This window comes from Haliaeetus albicilla, chromosome 20, assembly GCF_947461875.1.
Source record: "Haliaeetus albicilla chromosome 20, bHalAlb1.1, whole genome shotgun sequence".
Taxonomy (NCBI): Eukaryota; Metazoa; Chordata; class Aves; order Accipitriformes; family Accipitridae; genus Haliaeetus; species Haliaeetus albicilla.
This window is the reverse complement of record NC_091502.1, coordinates 27059114-27073379: the sequence shown is the minus strand read 5'-3', so window position 1 is coordinate 27073379 and position 14266 is coordinate 27059114. Positions and strand designations below refer to the sequence as shown.

The 14266-nt window shown below is 50.4% G+C and overlaps 1 protein-coding gene across 1 annotated transcript in view; it reads left to right on the top strand.

Moving 5' to 3' along the window:
• The first annotated feature begins 330 nt into the window (after positions 1–330).
• The window catches only part of SLCO2B1 (solute carrier organic anion transporter family member 2B1), a 60088-nt gene continuing 46152 nt past the window's right edge, over positions 331–14266 (top strand). The window contains exons 1-2 of the mRNA XM_009925857.2: positions 331–706; positions 13726–13829. Of these exons, the coding sequence (XP_009924159.1) occupies positions 13749–13829 (81 nt within the window). The 5' untranslated portion in view covers positions 331–706; positions 13726–13748. The remainder of the gene's footprint in view (positions 707–13725; positions 13830–14266) is intronic.

Sequence of the window (14266 nt, the reverse complement as noted above, 5' to 3'; positions counted from 1 at the left end):
ATCCCCGATGCCCACCCGGAGCCATCCCCCTCACGCAACCCAAACACACAAAGGCACCAGAAGAACCCCAAAGGGAGAAATCCCACTTTCCCTTTGACAGCTTTAACTGGGGTTGCCTGTTCATTAACTCCTCCGGTTCTTAGCTGGAAATGCCTCAGTGATTAGTGCAAAAGAGCAATGGGAAGAGTTACTGAAAAATAAACAATCCAGGATCATATAAACAAACACTCGCAATCACAAATCCCAGGCTACCACCACAGCTTTGAAAGTTAAAGAAACAAATGCAGATAAAGCAAATGGAGTAAGAAAATGAATGTAAGGAAAAAGACCCAGAGGGACGGGACCCGTGCATGGCCGGGAGAGGGGATGGGAGCCAGGAGACAGAGCAAAAGCAAAGACCAGTTTGGACTGGGACTGCATAAGCAGTTTGAAAAGCCCTGTATCAGCAAACCACATGGGCAGCTCTGTCGTTTTTGGATTGCAACTGCAGAATAAGGAAAAAAAAAAATCCTATTGAAAGAGATTGCAAAAGTTTTGGTCAAAATGTACTCTGGCTTTTGAAATCGCAGCCTAAGCCCCACCTCCACACACCCATCCCCACCTCCAGGCTAGGAAGTAAAAGTAGTGAATGGCCCCAGCAGCCGCTGGCAGAGGAAAACTTTTGCTCCGAGCGCAGTGGGATCGGAATCGGGAGAGTCCTAAAATTGTGAGTATGGCAGTGCCTGCCCACTGCGAGGAGATGCTGAGGATGACTTTGGTACCGAGCTCGCTCGGGGTCTGCTTCCAGGCTGCAGGACAGGCTTAGGGTTTGGTAGATGTGAAGTTTCTCACGCTGCTTTTCCCTGTGTTGTTTTGCAAGACTCCTTGAATGCATTGGCTCAGGAGCTGGATTTTTCCAGCAGCTTGAAAGCTAAAGGGGAAAAAAAAGGAGCGATTACAAATGTTCTGCACGCCTGTTCCATGCCGGCTTTCTGCACATGTATTTTGTCAACTCCTCTCTGCTTGCGGTTATGTGTTTGAGTCTTTTTTTTCCAATAAGGCAGCTCCACTTATTTCTCCCTTTGCAGGGAGTTTTCCCAACCCCAGAGACTGCCACAGCTGGTTTCTCTTACAGTTTTGCTTCTTCTTTTATAGCAATGCCTCTTCTCACCCCAGGTCTTGGCAGACTCTTGGGAAGGATGCCAGGCAGGTATGGACCTGACCTGTACCTGGACTGGCACAGAGCTGCACAAAGGCTTTCCCCCGGCATTAACCCTTTCCTGCTCCCTGCCACCAATTTTCTCAGAGCCAGGAGGTCACATCAGCTTTTTGTAACCAACACTGTGATCCTGCTTCGGATGGGTGCGAAGCTCTGCAGGCTGTGGGTGAAGATGCAAACAGTCCAGTGACCAAGGTGATGGGTTGCATCCCTCTTATTCATTAGGTGCATTTGCTGCTCAGGAGACGTGTGGGCTTAGCCTCGGGACGAGCCCTGTGTTCAGGGCTGAGCTGCTGCCTCTGCCTGCTCCTGTCAGCATCCTGCTGAGTTTTTCTTAGCTGGAGGGGTCCTGGGTGAAGCAGGCTTCTTGGTTTCTCCTGGGTCTTGCAAACGGTGGAGCTGGTGTGTCCCTTAAACCAGCCAATGCTTAAAGCCTTGGAGCTGGGCATGGTCTCATGGGAGTGAGCTGTGGGACCAGCCTGTCCTCCCTGAAAACCCTGATTTTTAACAGGTAGAGGTGAGATTAAATGCTGGAAGAAGGCGCTGTGCTTTGCACAGCCCAGCTGATCATGCTTGCTGCTTCTCTCAGGCTTCAGCTGTAGTCTCCCTGCTGAGCTTGGGGACAAAGCGGCTGGCTGTGCTGGGACGGGGATGGGGGGGAGTCATCCCACCCTGGGTGGGGGCTGTTGCACCCCTCTGCTTCCAGCCCCTGTGGATCTGGTTAGCCAGGGTCAAGGCTGCCCCATCCTTGGCAGTACATCCCGGTTGTAGGGAGAGGGAGCAGAGGTTTGGTTGGGGAGACCTCAGGGCACAGACTCAGGGTTGCTCAAGGTTGCTTTGTGTCCGTCGACGGAGGCTGTAAAAGCTGTTACTGCTCCAGGTACTGAGCAGGTTTCTCTCTGTTTAGGAGGCACGGTATGCCCAAGGCTCTCTGCAAGGTGCGCGTATGGATGTACCCTGGACCTCTTATATCTGTGGTGCTTTTGAGCAATTACTGTGTCAGAAGGGCACATCCCTCCCGTCTCACCTGGATATGCGTCTGAGGCACCTTTTCACAGCGTGCATGGGTTTGCAGCCCTGCCATGGGCTTTCTCCAGCTGGAGACCCTGCAGTGCACCAGGAGACGGGTGGGATCTCTGGACCATGGTGCTATCAGGTCCTGCTGCTTTTTGTCCAACCTGAGCAGGCTCTGAGCTCTTCACTGCTGCACTTAGTGCTCCGGGTCCACAGCAAAAAGGAAAGCGCCAGTCAAGGATGTTGGAGTAAATCAAAGAACAAGGGCAAATGAGGCAAAAAAGAGAGACACTTAGGGCTGGTTATGAGCAGCACCAAGGATACCCAGCCGTACAAATAGGCCAAAGCTGAGTTGCTTCAGGAGCTTATCAAAATTCATGTCTATATTTCACCCTACCAGCTGTATATGATAACCTCATATCGCATTTGTTTGAGGCAGTGCAGTGCAGCTTGCCTGCGGTTGCTGGTACAGCTCCAGCGGGCAAAGGAGCATCCTTTATCCAAGCTCCTATCAGGATCTGATTTCTCACCAGTGGTGCAAGCCGTATTGATCTGGTCCAAAGGGCCTTTTATCAGTTATTTGCAGCAATTTCATGACTGCATTTTTTTCCGCTCCCTGCCCTGCACTGGTGTATGGTGTCTTGTGCTCAGGTGGAAGATGCCAGAAAGGTGAAAAGCATTAGAAAGGAGCATCGCCTCCCCGCTGTGGCATCCATCGGCTCTGCCATCCACTACGAGTCAGCAGCTGTTGAAAAGCCATGCAGCCTGAGCGAGGGTTTGCCCCCCACTTTGTTTACACAGACATGTACAAAGCTGTGCTCTGCTCTGGCCAATTCCCTCCTAACGTTTCTGAAGGGCTGTTGGGGGAACCACTGGCATCAAGCTGGCTGTGAGAGCCCTCCTGACTCCCAGCCCTCCTGGTTGTTATTTATTATTTGGTTATTTTGCAATATACTCTAATTTCTCTTTGTTTTCCCTCCTGCTCTTCCAGTTTTCTTGCTTTTGCCAGCCATGCTGCTGGGCATGGGTGGCATTTCCAGGCTCTGAAATGCTTTGTCCTGGCTCACCCAAGCACTCCTAACCCAGCCGTTCAGCCTTGCTGGGCTGCTGGCTTTGCTGCCTCCCCTGCAGCAGCCCAGGGATCTCTGGGGACCTTGGTCTGGTCCAAAAGAGATCCCAACCCCTCTTTCTCTGTGGTTCCTGGCTCCCAGTTTGGTCCCAGTGCCTCCCTGGGGGTGCTGGTCTGCACCGTGCTGCTCTTGCTGTAGTTTGGCGGCACATCCCAGGTTTATCCTGAACCTGCTGCACGTGCCCTGGCTTGAGCCATCCCCTGGATTAAATGCTCGGTGTCTCGAGCCATTACTTTGCTAAATGTGGACTTGAGGGATGGCTTGGGAGCCTCATTACTCAGGAGCTGTCATTAGCCCACAGGCTTTGAAAATGTTAATTTTCAAAAGAAATGGAGGCAGTGGCGTAAGAAGCTGCAGAACAGCGAGTGACGCGGGGAATTTCTGGCTTGAAACATGATTCAAATGCTGCAAGGCTCTGCAATATCCTCCGGGAGAAATTGATCGTGGGTGGAAGGCTGGAGAAACCCCGGGACAAGTTTGCTGCCAGGGATGCAGGAGAGGGCTCGCTGCTGGCCGGGCACTGGACTGCAGACAGGCAGCTTGGCTGGGGCCAGATGTGGCTCCAGCTGCAGGTCTGGGGACTTCCAGAAAATAATCTCCTTTTTCACTGGGTTTCCTTGATCTGTCTGAGTGTGCCAGCCTGTACCTGCTCTCGGGGTGAGTACGAGATGCTTCTTCCAAAGGGCATAAAAAAACCTGGCAGCAAAAAGAAAAGAAGCAACATCCCTCCATAATAAAGACAACTTTCTGCAGTCCGTTAATATTAAATAATGGAAGAAGCACACTTAGTTGTGACGTGAATTGTTTCCCCTGCTCCCCAAAATATCAGCATTTCTTCCCTTTCCCGTGCCAGCTCCAGCTGCTGACAGCTGCACTAGGCTGGGACTTGCTCCAGCGCTTGCTCCTTGTTCCAAAATCACCCCATAATGTCACCAACTCTCCTCTACCCGCAGTGTTTCCTCCTGGGTGTTTATAAGCAGCTCCTCTTTGCCTCTCTTTTGCTGGCTAAGGAAGTTTTTAATTTCTCCTAAGCTCTACTCTCAGTTCCCTGTTCATCGTAGCAGCATTTCTCTGCACCTACCCTTCAATCAATCCCTCTTGCGTGCGGGTGGCTTGCATTGTTTCCAGCTCCTGGTGAAATAAACCTTAGCGGTCTCCCCCCAGAATCTGGGGACACTTTGTTTGCTAATCTATGGATTAATCTGGAGGGAGAAAAGAGCTGCCCTTGAATGTCCCGTGGAAATAGATGGATAGTAAGCAAGTGAATTGGTGTGTAGGTGCTCCTCGTGCAATACTCAGGATCAGGCCCATGGTCCTGGGAAAACCATGTGTGCAGATGGAAAATCCTGTAGGTTTGGGGTTTTTTTTAGAACTTATAGATAATACATAGCAAACAACATCTGGATTGCTCCAGGAAGACTGTGCTCCAGGGAGCTATTAGAGCTTTCACTCAGGCTGCGTGTACAAGGCATGAGGCTTTTGCAGCGTCTTCTGCGCTTCATTTTGCAATAGCTTCCCCTTCGAAAAGTTAGTTTTTCTCATTGGAGACTGTCTGCATCTGTCAGGCACTGGAGCCCCCCGGCTGCTGCCTTTTTCTTGCTTTCATACGTTTCCTCCAGCTGCTCCTTGCAAATGCCACTGCAAAGTCTTGCAGCTCTTTAGAAATACTCAGCAAAAAGCCAGTCTTTTTCTCAGTCTTCACTCCTCTCCAAGCATCAGTAAAATAAGGAGGAAATTTAGGTATTTATAGTATATATCAGGAAGGTATTTATAGTGTATAAACCCCCAAATTAGAAAAACTCTGGTTTGGGATCACCTTCTTTCAGACTTCTATGGCAGATGTTTCTCCATAGACTCAAGCACCGTGTCTGCAGCCTACAGAAAGACAGGTCCCCACTGGGGAACGGGCTTTTCATACTTCATTCGTCATTTTAACTCTTATCCTGGGGTTTTAAGCTGCTTGAAGCAGGGAATATTTCCCTGCCAAACACACCGGAGGTGGTGCTAAAATAGAAAATCCCCACTGAGGAGACAAGACATCACTTTTCTGTAGTACACACTACATCTGTTTGTCCCCCATGCAAGAGTACGCTCAGAATCTGGCACAGTCCAGAGGAGACTTTTTATTCCGTAACTTTTTATTCCGTAACCTGCATAAAATCTTACAGAGAAGAAGTAAAACTTGCAAAGCCATCAGATCCCTGTCTGGCAAACATCTTACACATCCTTGAGCTGAACTGCGTTCACCCACAGCACGACTGCCAGCACAAACAAACCCAGAGTTCACGCGGGGAGAAACAAGGGCAGGAGCTACGGCGAGGTTTAATGAGGTGTTGCTTTTGCACGAGGCGGGACGCATCCCGTCAGAGCTTGGGAAGCAGCAGAGGCAAGACGGCGAGCAGGGGGTCTCAGGGGTTACCGGACCCTGACGGCTCCGTAGCCCTGGGCAGCCTTTGAAAATGAAACCGTGTGAATGATTCATGTCATTATGCAATTCCCAGCCTTGCTGCTTATGTAACTGGCTGAGATTGGGGATCTCAGCCCCCACACCTCCCTTGCCCGTAACCTCTGCAATTCCTTCTCTCTGTGCTCCAAGCCACTTTTGCTTTCAGGTACTTTCCCTTCTTGCAGGTGAGGCCATTCCAGCTCATGGGATGGGCGCTGCCTTCTTCCCAAGGATGCATGGTGATGGCAACCGCCACCGTGAAGGTCTTCTGGCACTCGGGGACAGTCCCCGCGCTGTGCATATGGCTCTGCTGGCCTTGATCTGCGGGAATAGCTGCATGCTCTCTCAGAAACGACCACCCAAAAGCAACCTATTGCTTTGCAGTGGGAAGATCCTCTCCCTTTTATCCTGCCAGGGCTTCGTCCTTCCCAAGTCAGAGGGGGTCAGGGCTGGCAGGGACCTCCGGAGAGCAGCCGGTCCTGCCCTGTGCTGGAACAGGGCTGGTGCCTCTCCCTCATCACTCATGGTTGTGTTTCATGGGTTTCAACACCAATTTTTCTCTTTCTTCTAATCTTTTTAACTTCTCAGTAACAGATTTCCTTTTGTTTAACTTCTTGTGAGTTTTTGGGGTGTGTAATCCCTGACACATTTCTCATTACAAAGAGTCACTGAGCTTGGCTGATCTCATTTTCACTTTCTTTTTGCCAGTTGGTACAAGATGGCAACAGCTTTTGGGCACATCTGCGCATCCCTTTTATTTCTCAATCTTTTTCCAGGGAGGCAATGATGTGTATGCACTGGGTTTTTCCTTCTGTTGTATTATAAAGCATCTTTGCACCCACATTTTCCAAACCAGCTTCCCATTTCACACAGGCATGCTCATAAATACACACACTGACACTATTCCAGTTTTACTGCCGGTGAATGTAAATTATCTAGAAATTCAGCAGAAGGAAGACAGATTACAGGATATTTGCTGGCATTTTGTCTCCCCTACTGGGATTTAATTTGCTGTGTTACATTCGCCGTTATTTACTTAAGCTCTGCTGAGCCCAGCGCGTGCTTTTCCTTGTTCAGCTAACAGGAGCTGTGCTGCTATTAATAAAGGCGTTGTGATAAATTTATGTCCTTGGGAATAGGACGGGACTCTGGTGCCACCAAGCCCAGTCCCCTGCTATCGCAGCCAGGACCATTGTGCACGTCCTGGAGAAACTGGGAGGTTTTGGGGTACTTCTGCTGCCCTGGTGTCAAAGAAAGGACAGCCTGGGGACAAGTGGAGCATTTTAATCTGTGCTGCAAAAGTTTACAAGATTATCTGGCCCAGCTCTGTCCTTATAGGGGTTATTGCCCAGATTGTAGCCCCCCCACTTTGCCACTTTGCAGGTCACTGTCTCCTGGGAGCAGTGGTGAGATGTCAGGCAAGTACGGCTATAATTAATGGTAATATTTTATTGTATGTAGCCTGATGGCATCAGTTGGTGTGGGACTGACCCGCTGGCACGTCCAAGCTCAGCTCCCTGTACCCACAACACCCAGGGCTTGTCGTGCCAGGCTCTGCCTTGCCGAGGGATGCTGTGACCCAGGACAGTAATGTGGAAAAAACAGGCCTCTGAGGACAAACCCTTCATCCATAGCTGAAGGAATAATATCAGCTGATGGATCTGCAGCATCAGGCACCTTTGCTCTCTGAATGACCATCCATCCATCATCTTCCCTGAAGTACATGACTAAATACCATGGATGCTTGGTAGCTGCTGGCTGGGGTCCTGCTGCATGAGCTGCTCCACCGAGCCCCTGCACCGAAAACATTGTCTCCCAGAGGTCACCCCTGGTGAAACCTGGCCACCCATGCACCTCGTTAGACTCCTAAACACTGCTATTGAGCATGGGAAGTCCCTCTGAGTTTTACGGGAGAAGCAATTTTTCTTAAGAGTTTACTTGCAGGTGCATAAGGAAGCAATTTTCTGCTTTGTCAGGGTGCAGCGCTGGCTTTAAAGGGCTTTGTGCCAGGGTCAGTGACACCGCTTGTGGTCATGGATCCTGCCACCTCTGCCTGTCACCCTGCATCCCACCCGACACCAGCCTCTCGGCGGCTGTGTCTTCCTGGCAAATGAATTTCACGCTCCTGTGATCTGGGGGAGAAAAGGTGAAAGGCACTGTTAGAGCTCCAACAGAGCAGCGTGTGGCATCAGAAATACCTTGCTGGGCTGAGATAACACCTCTCCCCTCTGATGATGTGTGTAAATGGATATAGCTGTGTTGGAGCTGGTGGGTACAGCTGTACAGGAGAGAGCAGCGCAGAAAAGCCAGGGCTGGCTGGAGCAGCTGCTTCACTGTGGGGCTGCACTCCTCGTGGTCGAGGAGGGGAAGGGAGGACGAATAGCAAAGTGGGTGAAGATGCTTAGAGGGGTTTCTCAGCACCAGGCTGCTCTGCAGGCTAGTGAAATGTGAAGGTGTGATGGGGAGCAGACTCTGGCTGCGTTGTTGCTGCTTGCCATCCATGGCGAAGACCATCCCTGGAGGAGGAGACCCCCGCTGCTAAGGCACCTCCGCTGGGAGGTCTTCAGGGAGAAACGTGCCTTTGCCATCACTCCTTGCCCCACTACTGTGTTTCTCAGAAGTTCATTCCCATCCACGTATGGGGCAAACTCATCCCTTCGGTCACGGAAAGGCCATCAGCTCACCAAGCAGACTTCCAGCGGCTGTGTTGTCCTGCTTAACATCTTGCCAGGAGCAGAGGACTGAAGTCAAGACGTGGCATCTACTCCAGCTTTGCAGAAATGACCCATCACCAGTGCCAACAGACCAACGTGCAGAAACCATGTCTCTGGGGTTGGCTGGAGCGGGCTTGGGAAGGAGGGGGGATGCTGCCCCTGGGTCTGCAGGCAGCTCAGTGCAACCCCTGCCCTCTCTCCTGCAGGCAGGGATTTGCCCGTGGCCACAGCCTGGTTCTTCAGCCACCCCAGCCCTCTAGACAGCATCCCCCAGCTGGAAAACAGCAGCCGCTGACACTCATTAAGCACATTGTATAATCAGGGTTATGTTGTGCAAACACAGCCTAATTGCTGTCAGGTAGCTAATTAAGACAAGTGGGATGGCCACTTCGGGCTTGTGTTTTTAAACGATGCTGGCCTCCTGCATTCACAGTGGGATCGTTGCTTGCAAAAAGGCCTTGCAAAATGCTTTTCTGGGAAGGAGCTTACTCATCTCCTGCAGCTGGGAGAGACACCAAAGCTGCCCCCGCTACGTTACGGCACCCTGAAAACCAAATGCAATGTTTTGCTGCTTGGCTTAAAACCACTGCTGGGGGGGGAAGCTTGGTCCCACACCCTCCTAATGCAGTTTTGAGCTGGAGGAGGAGGTTTGGCACCGAGCAGATGCTCGGCTGCAGGGTTGCTGTGGAAGTCATTAGAAAGTCCAAGCTCTTGTAGCAGCATCTCAGCTTGTGCTTTGTTGTTTAGGATGAAGTTCCTTCGTGGGCACAGCTGGGTGCAGAGTGCAGAAGTTGCAAGAGGGAGTAAACAAGGCTCTTTGCAGCACCCTTTCCTCCCCGGCACGGCTGGGGAATGGCTCCCGCTGTGCTAAGTCAGCCCCCGCTGTCGCAGCCCACAGCCTTTGCCTGTCCCGGTTTATCCACTGCTCCCCAAACACTTTATAGAGGCAGGTGGTATCTATTCCCTGGCTTGTTCTCGGGGGAACTGAGGCACAAAGATGGGAAGCAGCTTGCTCTGGAGTCGAGGTTAGGAGGTAGGTGCTGTTGGTCCTGGTCCTGCAGGGCTGGTCTGGGAGCGCGTTTGGGTCAGGCTCTCCAAAATCAAGGGGTGGCACTCCGGGACTGACTATTTCTCACCTTTTCCCGTTGTGCCGGCGTGGCCCCTGCATGCTCCACAGGTACCACAGCAAACGTGCTGGGAGGCCTGAAGCAAGGCAGGGATAGCAATTCCCACCGTGCATCCTCTTCCTGGGCTGCTGGAGGGGGCTTGGGCCATCAGGGAGCTGAGGGCTGCAGACCTGAGCTGGGCACATGTGTCCCCCCACCCCAATCCCACTGGGTTTTGCTCTTTTTGCTTTCCTCTCTCCTTACTCTGATGCCAGTATATCTTCTGGCATTTGCTATCTCATCCCTCCTTTCTGCTTCCTTCCCCTGCCGTACCCAGCCTGCAGCACTAATCCTGCAGCACCAGTTCTGCCTCCTTCCTGCAGAGGAGCAGATTCAGTGAGACCTCTTGACCTTACCTAGGAAAAATTGCATTAATCGAAAATAATCTTTCTTTCCATCTTGAGATGTCCATCTACTAGGAGAAAAATGTGGCTCTCGGCAAGCAAATGACATCCCCAGAGGATGCTGCCACGGCTGGGCTCAATCCAGTCAAAGGAAACAAGAACCAGACTGATCTTAGCATGCTGCTATCTTCATGCAATTTTTTTTTTACCAGTTAAGACTTATCTGCCTTTTTATTTGGTCTGCTCATTGTCCTTTGTGCTGGACCAAAGTACTTTTCTGTTTCATTTTATGCTTAAAGAAGCGTTGTGGATGAACGGTATCTAAACGCTATAGGTTATTTTCATTTTTAACTGCTGGCAACCCTTAAAACATTTCAGATCTCTGCTGAGTGTTTCTCCTCGGGTCTCTCGGCAGCTCACCCACCCTCCCTCCCTCTTTCACAGGCAGTGCGCACCCTCAGGTAATACTGAAATGGAAGTAGGAAACCTTGCTGAAGGTGAGATGAAGGTGTGCGTGGTGGAATGGAGTCAGACATGGCTGTGCATCCTTGGCCACCAGGTGCTGACAGATGATGCAGGTTGTCCTTAACGCAAAGGACACCCAGCCCTGGAGAAAAGAAGAACTGAGTCCCTCCATGGCGGTGTGGGAAATTTGGGGTGATTATGGTGCACGGCAAAGGGCGAGGGGCTTTTGCACCCTGCTGGTCAGGAATTAGTGAAAACATTTCTATCAGTGCTTTCTACCATCTTTTTCTACCAAGAAGACTATGAAAGCTGATGAGGGAAGAGGTTGGACTAATTCCAGGTGTAGCAGCTTCCTGGCCACCCTGAAGGGTTAAAGGATGCACACATTTAAAGGAGGGCCTGGAAAGGATGGGCAGGGGGACCAAAATACTCCTACAGACCACAGGATTGCTGTTTGCAGGTCTAACTGAGTCTGTCTTTGGTGAGAAGGGCTAGCAAAGACATTAATATAGATAACCAGGGAAACAAGGGCATTAAACCTAAGGTGGTTACCAACTCCATGAACATGCCCATCCCTGGAAATCCAGGGTCAGACTCCTTTTGGCTTCCTCCCTTGCTACCCTGGCACCCTTTTTCTTTCCCCTGTGTCGCCCCTGAGCTTTCAAGAGGCTCCAGCAGCAAACTTGGTAGCTGTAAATAATTCATCACAGCGCTGCTCTCAGAGACAGGCAATATTGGATGCCGTGGTCTGGAGACAGGCAGGTGCTTTTGCTCCTGCATTGCTTAACCCTCCAGAGGTTCAGGGGAGCTTTTCATGGATGCTTTAATTTACCATCAAATTTACTTTATTGATCCCATCCCATTTTGTTGTAGCCGTATCTCATCTCTTGAAATGGGGCTGAGGGCAGCAATTGCTTTTTGCAGAGGATGCTGTGGAGCTTGTAACTCAGTGGTGTGCAGGTCCCCCTCGTGAATTTACCTCTCCTGTGCACTGGACTCAAGGGTTGTATAAATGCCACAGTTAAGACAGTGTCCTCTTGCTAGAATTTACATCAACCCGTACATTTGTTAATTTGTTTGAGGCTACAGTACTTGCTCCTTTGCCTCTCATCATGGGGGAAATAGAATTACGCAAAATAATAATGTAAAGCCTTTCACCCCATTTGCTGTAGAGCTTGCACATGCCACTGAGGTGGAAACATCTATTAGAGTGTACTGAACAACAGGCTAAAGCCTAATGGGTTTAACGTGCCTCCAAACAATACAGCTTCCTGAGCAGGAAGCCTGGGTACTAAAATCCCAACAAAGACATCATCCTCCCGCACATCATTCACTCCGCAGATGTAGTCGGTGAGAAGGGAGGAGGGAGAGCAGGTCCAAAGGGAAGGAGGTCAGCGGTGCAGGGAAGGGGACAGTGGCTTCCCATGGGTTTACATTTCTTTGCCTGGTTAAATTTAAGTGGTGCTTGGGAGCCAGAAAGCAAATGTGGAAGGATTCTTCCAGGGGAGATGTGAAAACACTGTGTTTGAAAATGAGAGGCAGGAAAGGAGGGCTTTCCTCCATCAGACACCCAGTGTATGGAGGGATGGAGAAGGGCTTGCTGAGCCCCCTCCTGCAGGCAGGAGCTCCTGCCTCCAGCCCAAAACCCACCATCATTTAGGCAGAGCAATGGTTGTCTATAGCCTGCTCTTGGGAAGGCAATTTGGCCAGCCAGCCTCTCCAAAGATGTTTGATCTCATGCGCACACTTCTGCACACCATGCCCCCGTGCAACCATCAGCCCTGTGTGATGGGGAGCTGAAACCAGTTACATCCCGTGAGGACGTATAGCAGCAAATGTGACCTCAGCCACAGCTGGTGAGCTTGGCCTCGCCTTGGTGGGATCTTGATGTCTGGGCAGATCCCTCACACTTAGCCCAAGACTACTCCAGTATCGTTCAAGAGCTGAGCTAATGCTCAGCTGGGTTCTTCCTCTCAACCCCTTTTCCTACCTTTTCAATGCTGTAGGTACTTTTCTCACTCCGTAGCATTGACCTTCAACTACAGTGTCACTGTGTAATGCATATTGCAAACATACCTAGAAAGCTAAGACAGCTTGATGTAGTGCAATATACAATGCAGAGGCTAGATCCTGGTCTCAGCTGTATCTAACCAAATCAGAGGAGCTGCTATGGCATTTGTGGAGCTGCACTACCATGGGAAGGAGAATAAGGCTCAAGGATATTTGCACCAGCACGGTGGAGACCAGAGCCTGCCCCAGGCACTGTATGAAGACCCTAGGCTGCTGCTTGTGGCTGGGGTTCAGGGAGGGATTAGGGGAGGTTTGGAGATCTGTTTACTAATTGAGATGGTTGATCTAGACATGTGGTTGATATCAGAACAAAAAGAAGCCAAGGTGTCTTGTGTGATTCAAGGATATGAAGGGGCTGATCAGAGCAATTAGAGTTCCATAGCTTGGGACAGTAAAAATTGCCCACTTTCCTCCTACGGGTATTGAAATGATTATTACAGGATCACAGAACGGCTGAGGTTGGAAGGGAGCTCTGGATTTCATGGCAACACTCCTCCTAATGCAGCCCAGCTGGCTTTCCTTGCTGCGAGGGAGCGCTGCTGGCTCGTGTTCAACGCCAGGTCCGTCTCTGCAGAGCCGGTCATCCCCCAGCCTGTGGGTTGTTCCTCCCCAGGAGCAAGGCTTTGCATTTCTGGTTGAACTTCATGAGGTTCTCCAGCCCATTGAGGTCCCTCTGGATGGCAGCACAACCGTCGGCTGTGGCAGTCGCTCCTCCCCATCTTGTATCTCCTGCCAGCTGACTGCAGGTGCACTCTGCCCCATCGCCCAGGTCATTGATAAGGATGTTAAACAGTACTCACCCAGATAATGTTTAAACAATATTGTCCTTGATTATGTTGAACAGCATTGGCCCCAGTTGTCCTCTGGTATGGCTGGGATTTGGTAATACCAGGATCCTGGCCCAGCACTGCTTTGTTGCTTTGAAGTGAAATGGCTGATAATTTTTAATGTCTCGGGTGCCCTGGTGATTAGTGTATTAGTGTTTTCCATGCTACTTTTTTGCTTTGCAGACACAAAGTGCTAGAAGAAATGAAAACCAGGAATAATTAATAATTGCTTACAACAACCATGTGCCTGCCGTGTGGGTGTTTGCAAAGCACGACAGGATTTTGCTGTGCTGAGCAAGGCGAATTCAGGCAGAGCAACTTAGCATTGTGCTGAATGATTTATTTTGGCAGGCGGATAAAGCAGACCTGACAGAATGACAAGTACCACTACAAAGAGCAGCTACCCGGATCAGACCCAGAAAACACTCTGCAGGAATCCATTTCTCAGTATCAAGGTAAATACCTCCTGCTTTCTATAACCCCCCCTTGGATTACTCGCTTGCTAAAGAGGAGTTTAGCTTTCTGCAGAAGGCATTGATAAGAGTTCTGTTTACCAAATGCATTTGGAAAATGCTCCAGGTGCTCCCTACGGCAGAAGTGCCGTTGGATCTGCAGCCGTCTCCAACCAAAAGCAAGTGCTGGGACAGTGATGTTGCAATGCAAGTTTAACTTTCAGCTTCTGCAGTGTTTAACTTCTGTCAGTGAAACTCCCAGAGCCCAAAGCAAACCTTTAAAGGAAACAAATCCCGGATCTTAAAGCAGCTATGAGCCTCAGTCTTCATGGAAATAATTTTTTAATGATATCCATGATAAATGCCTATAGGTAACAGGAGCAGCAGAGTTGGAGGAAAGGGGGAATCGGTGCTCACTCTTGGCACATAGCAGCCTGCAA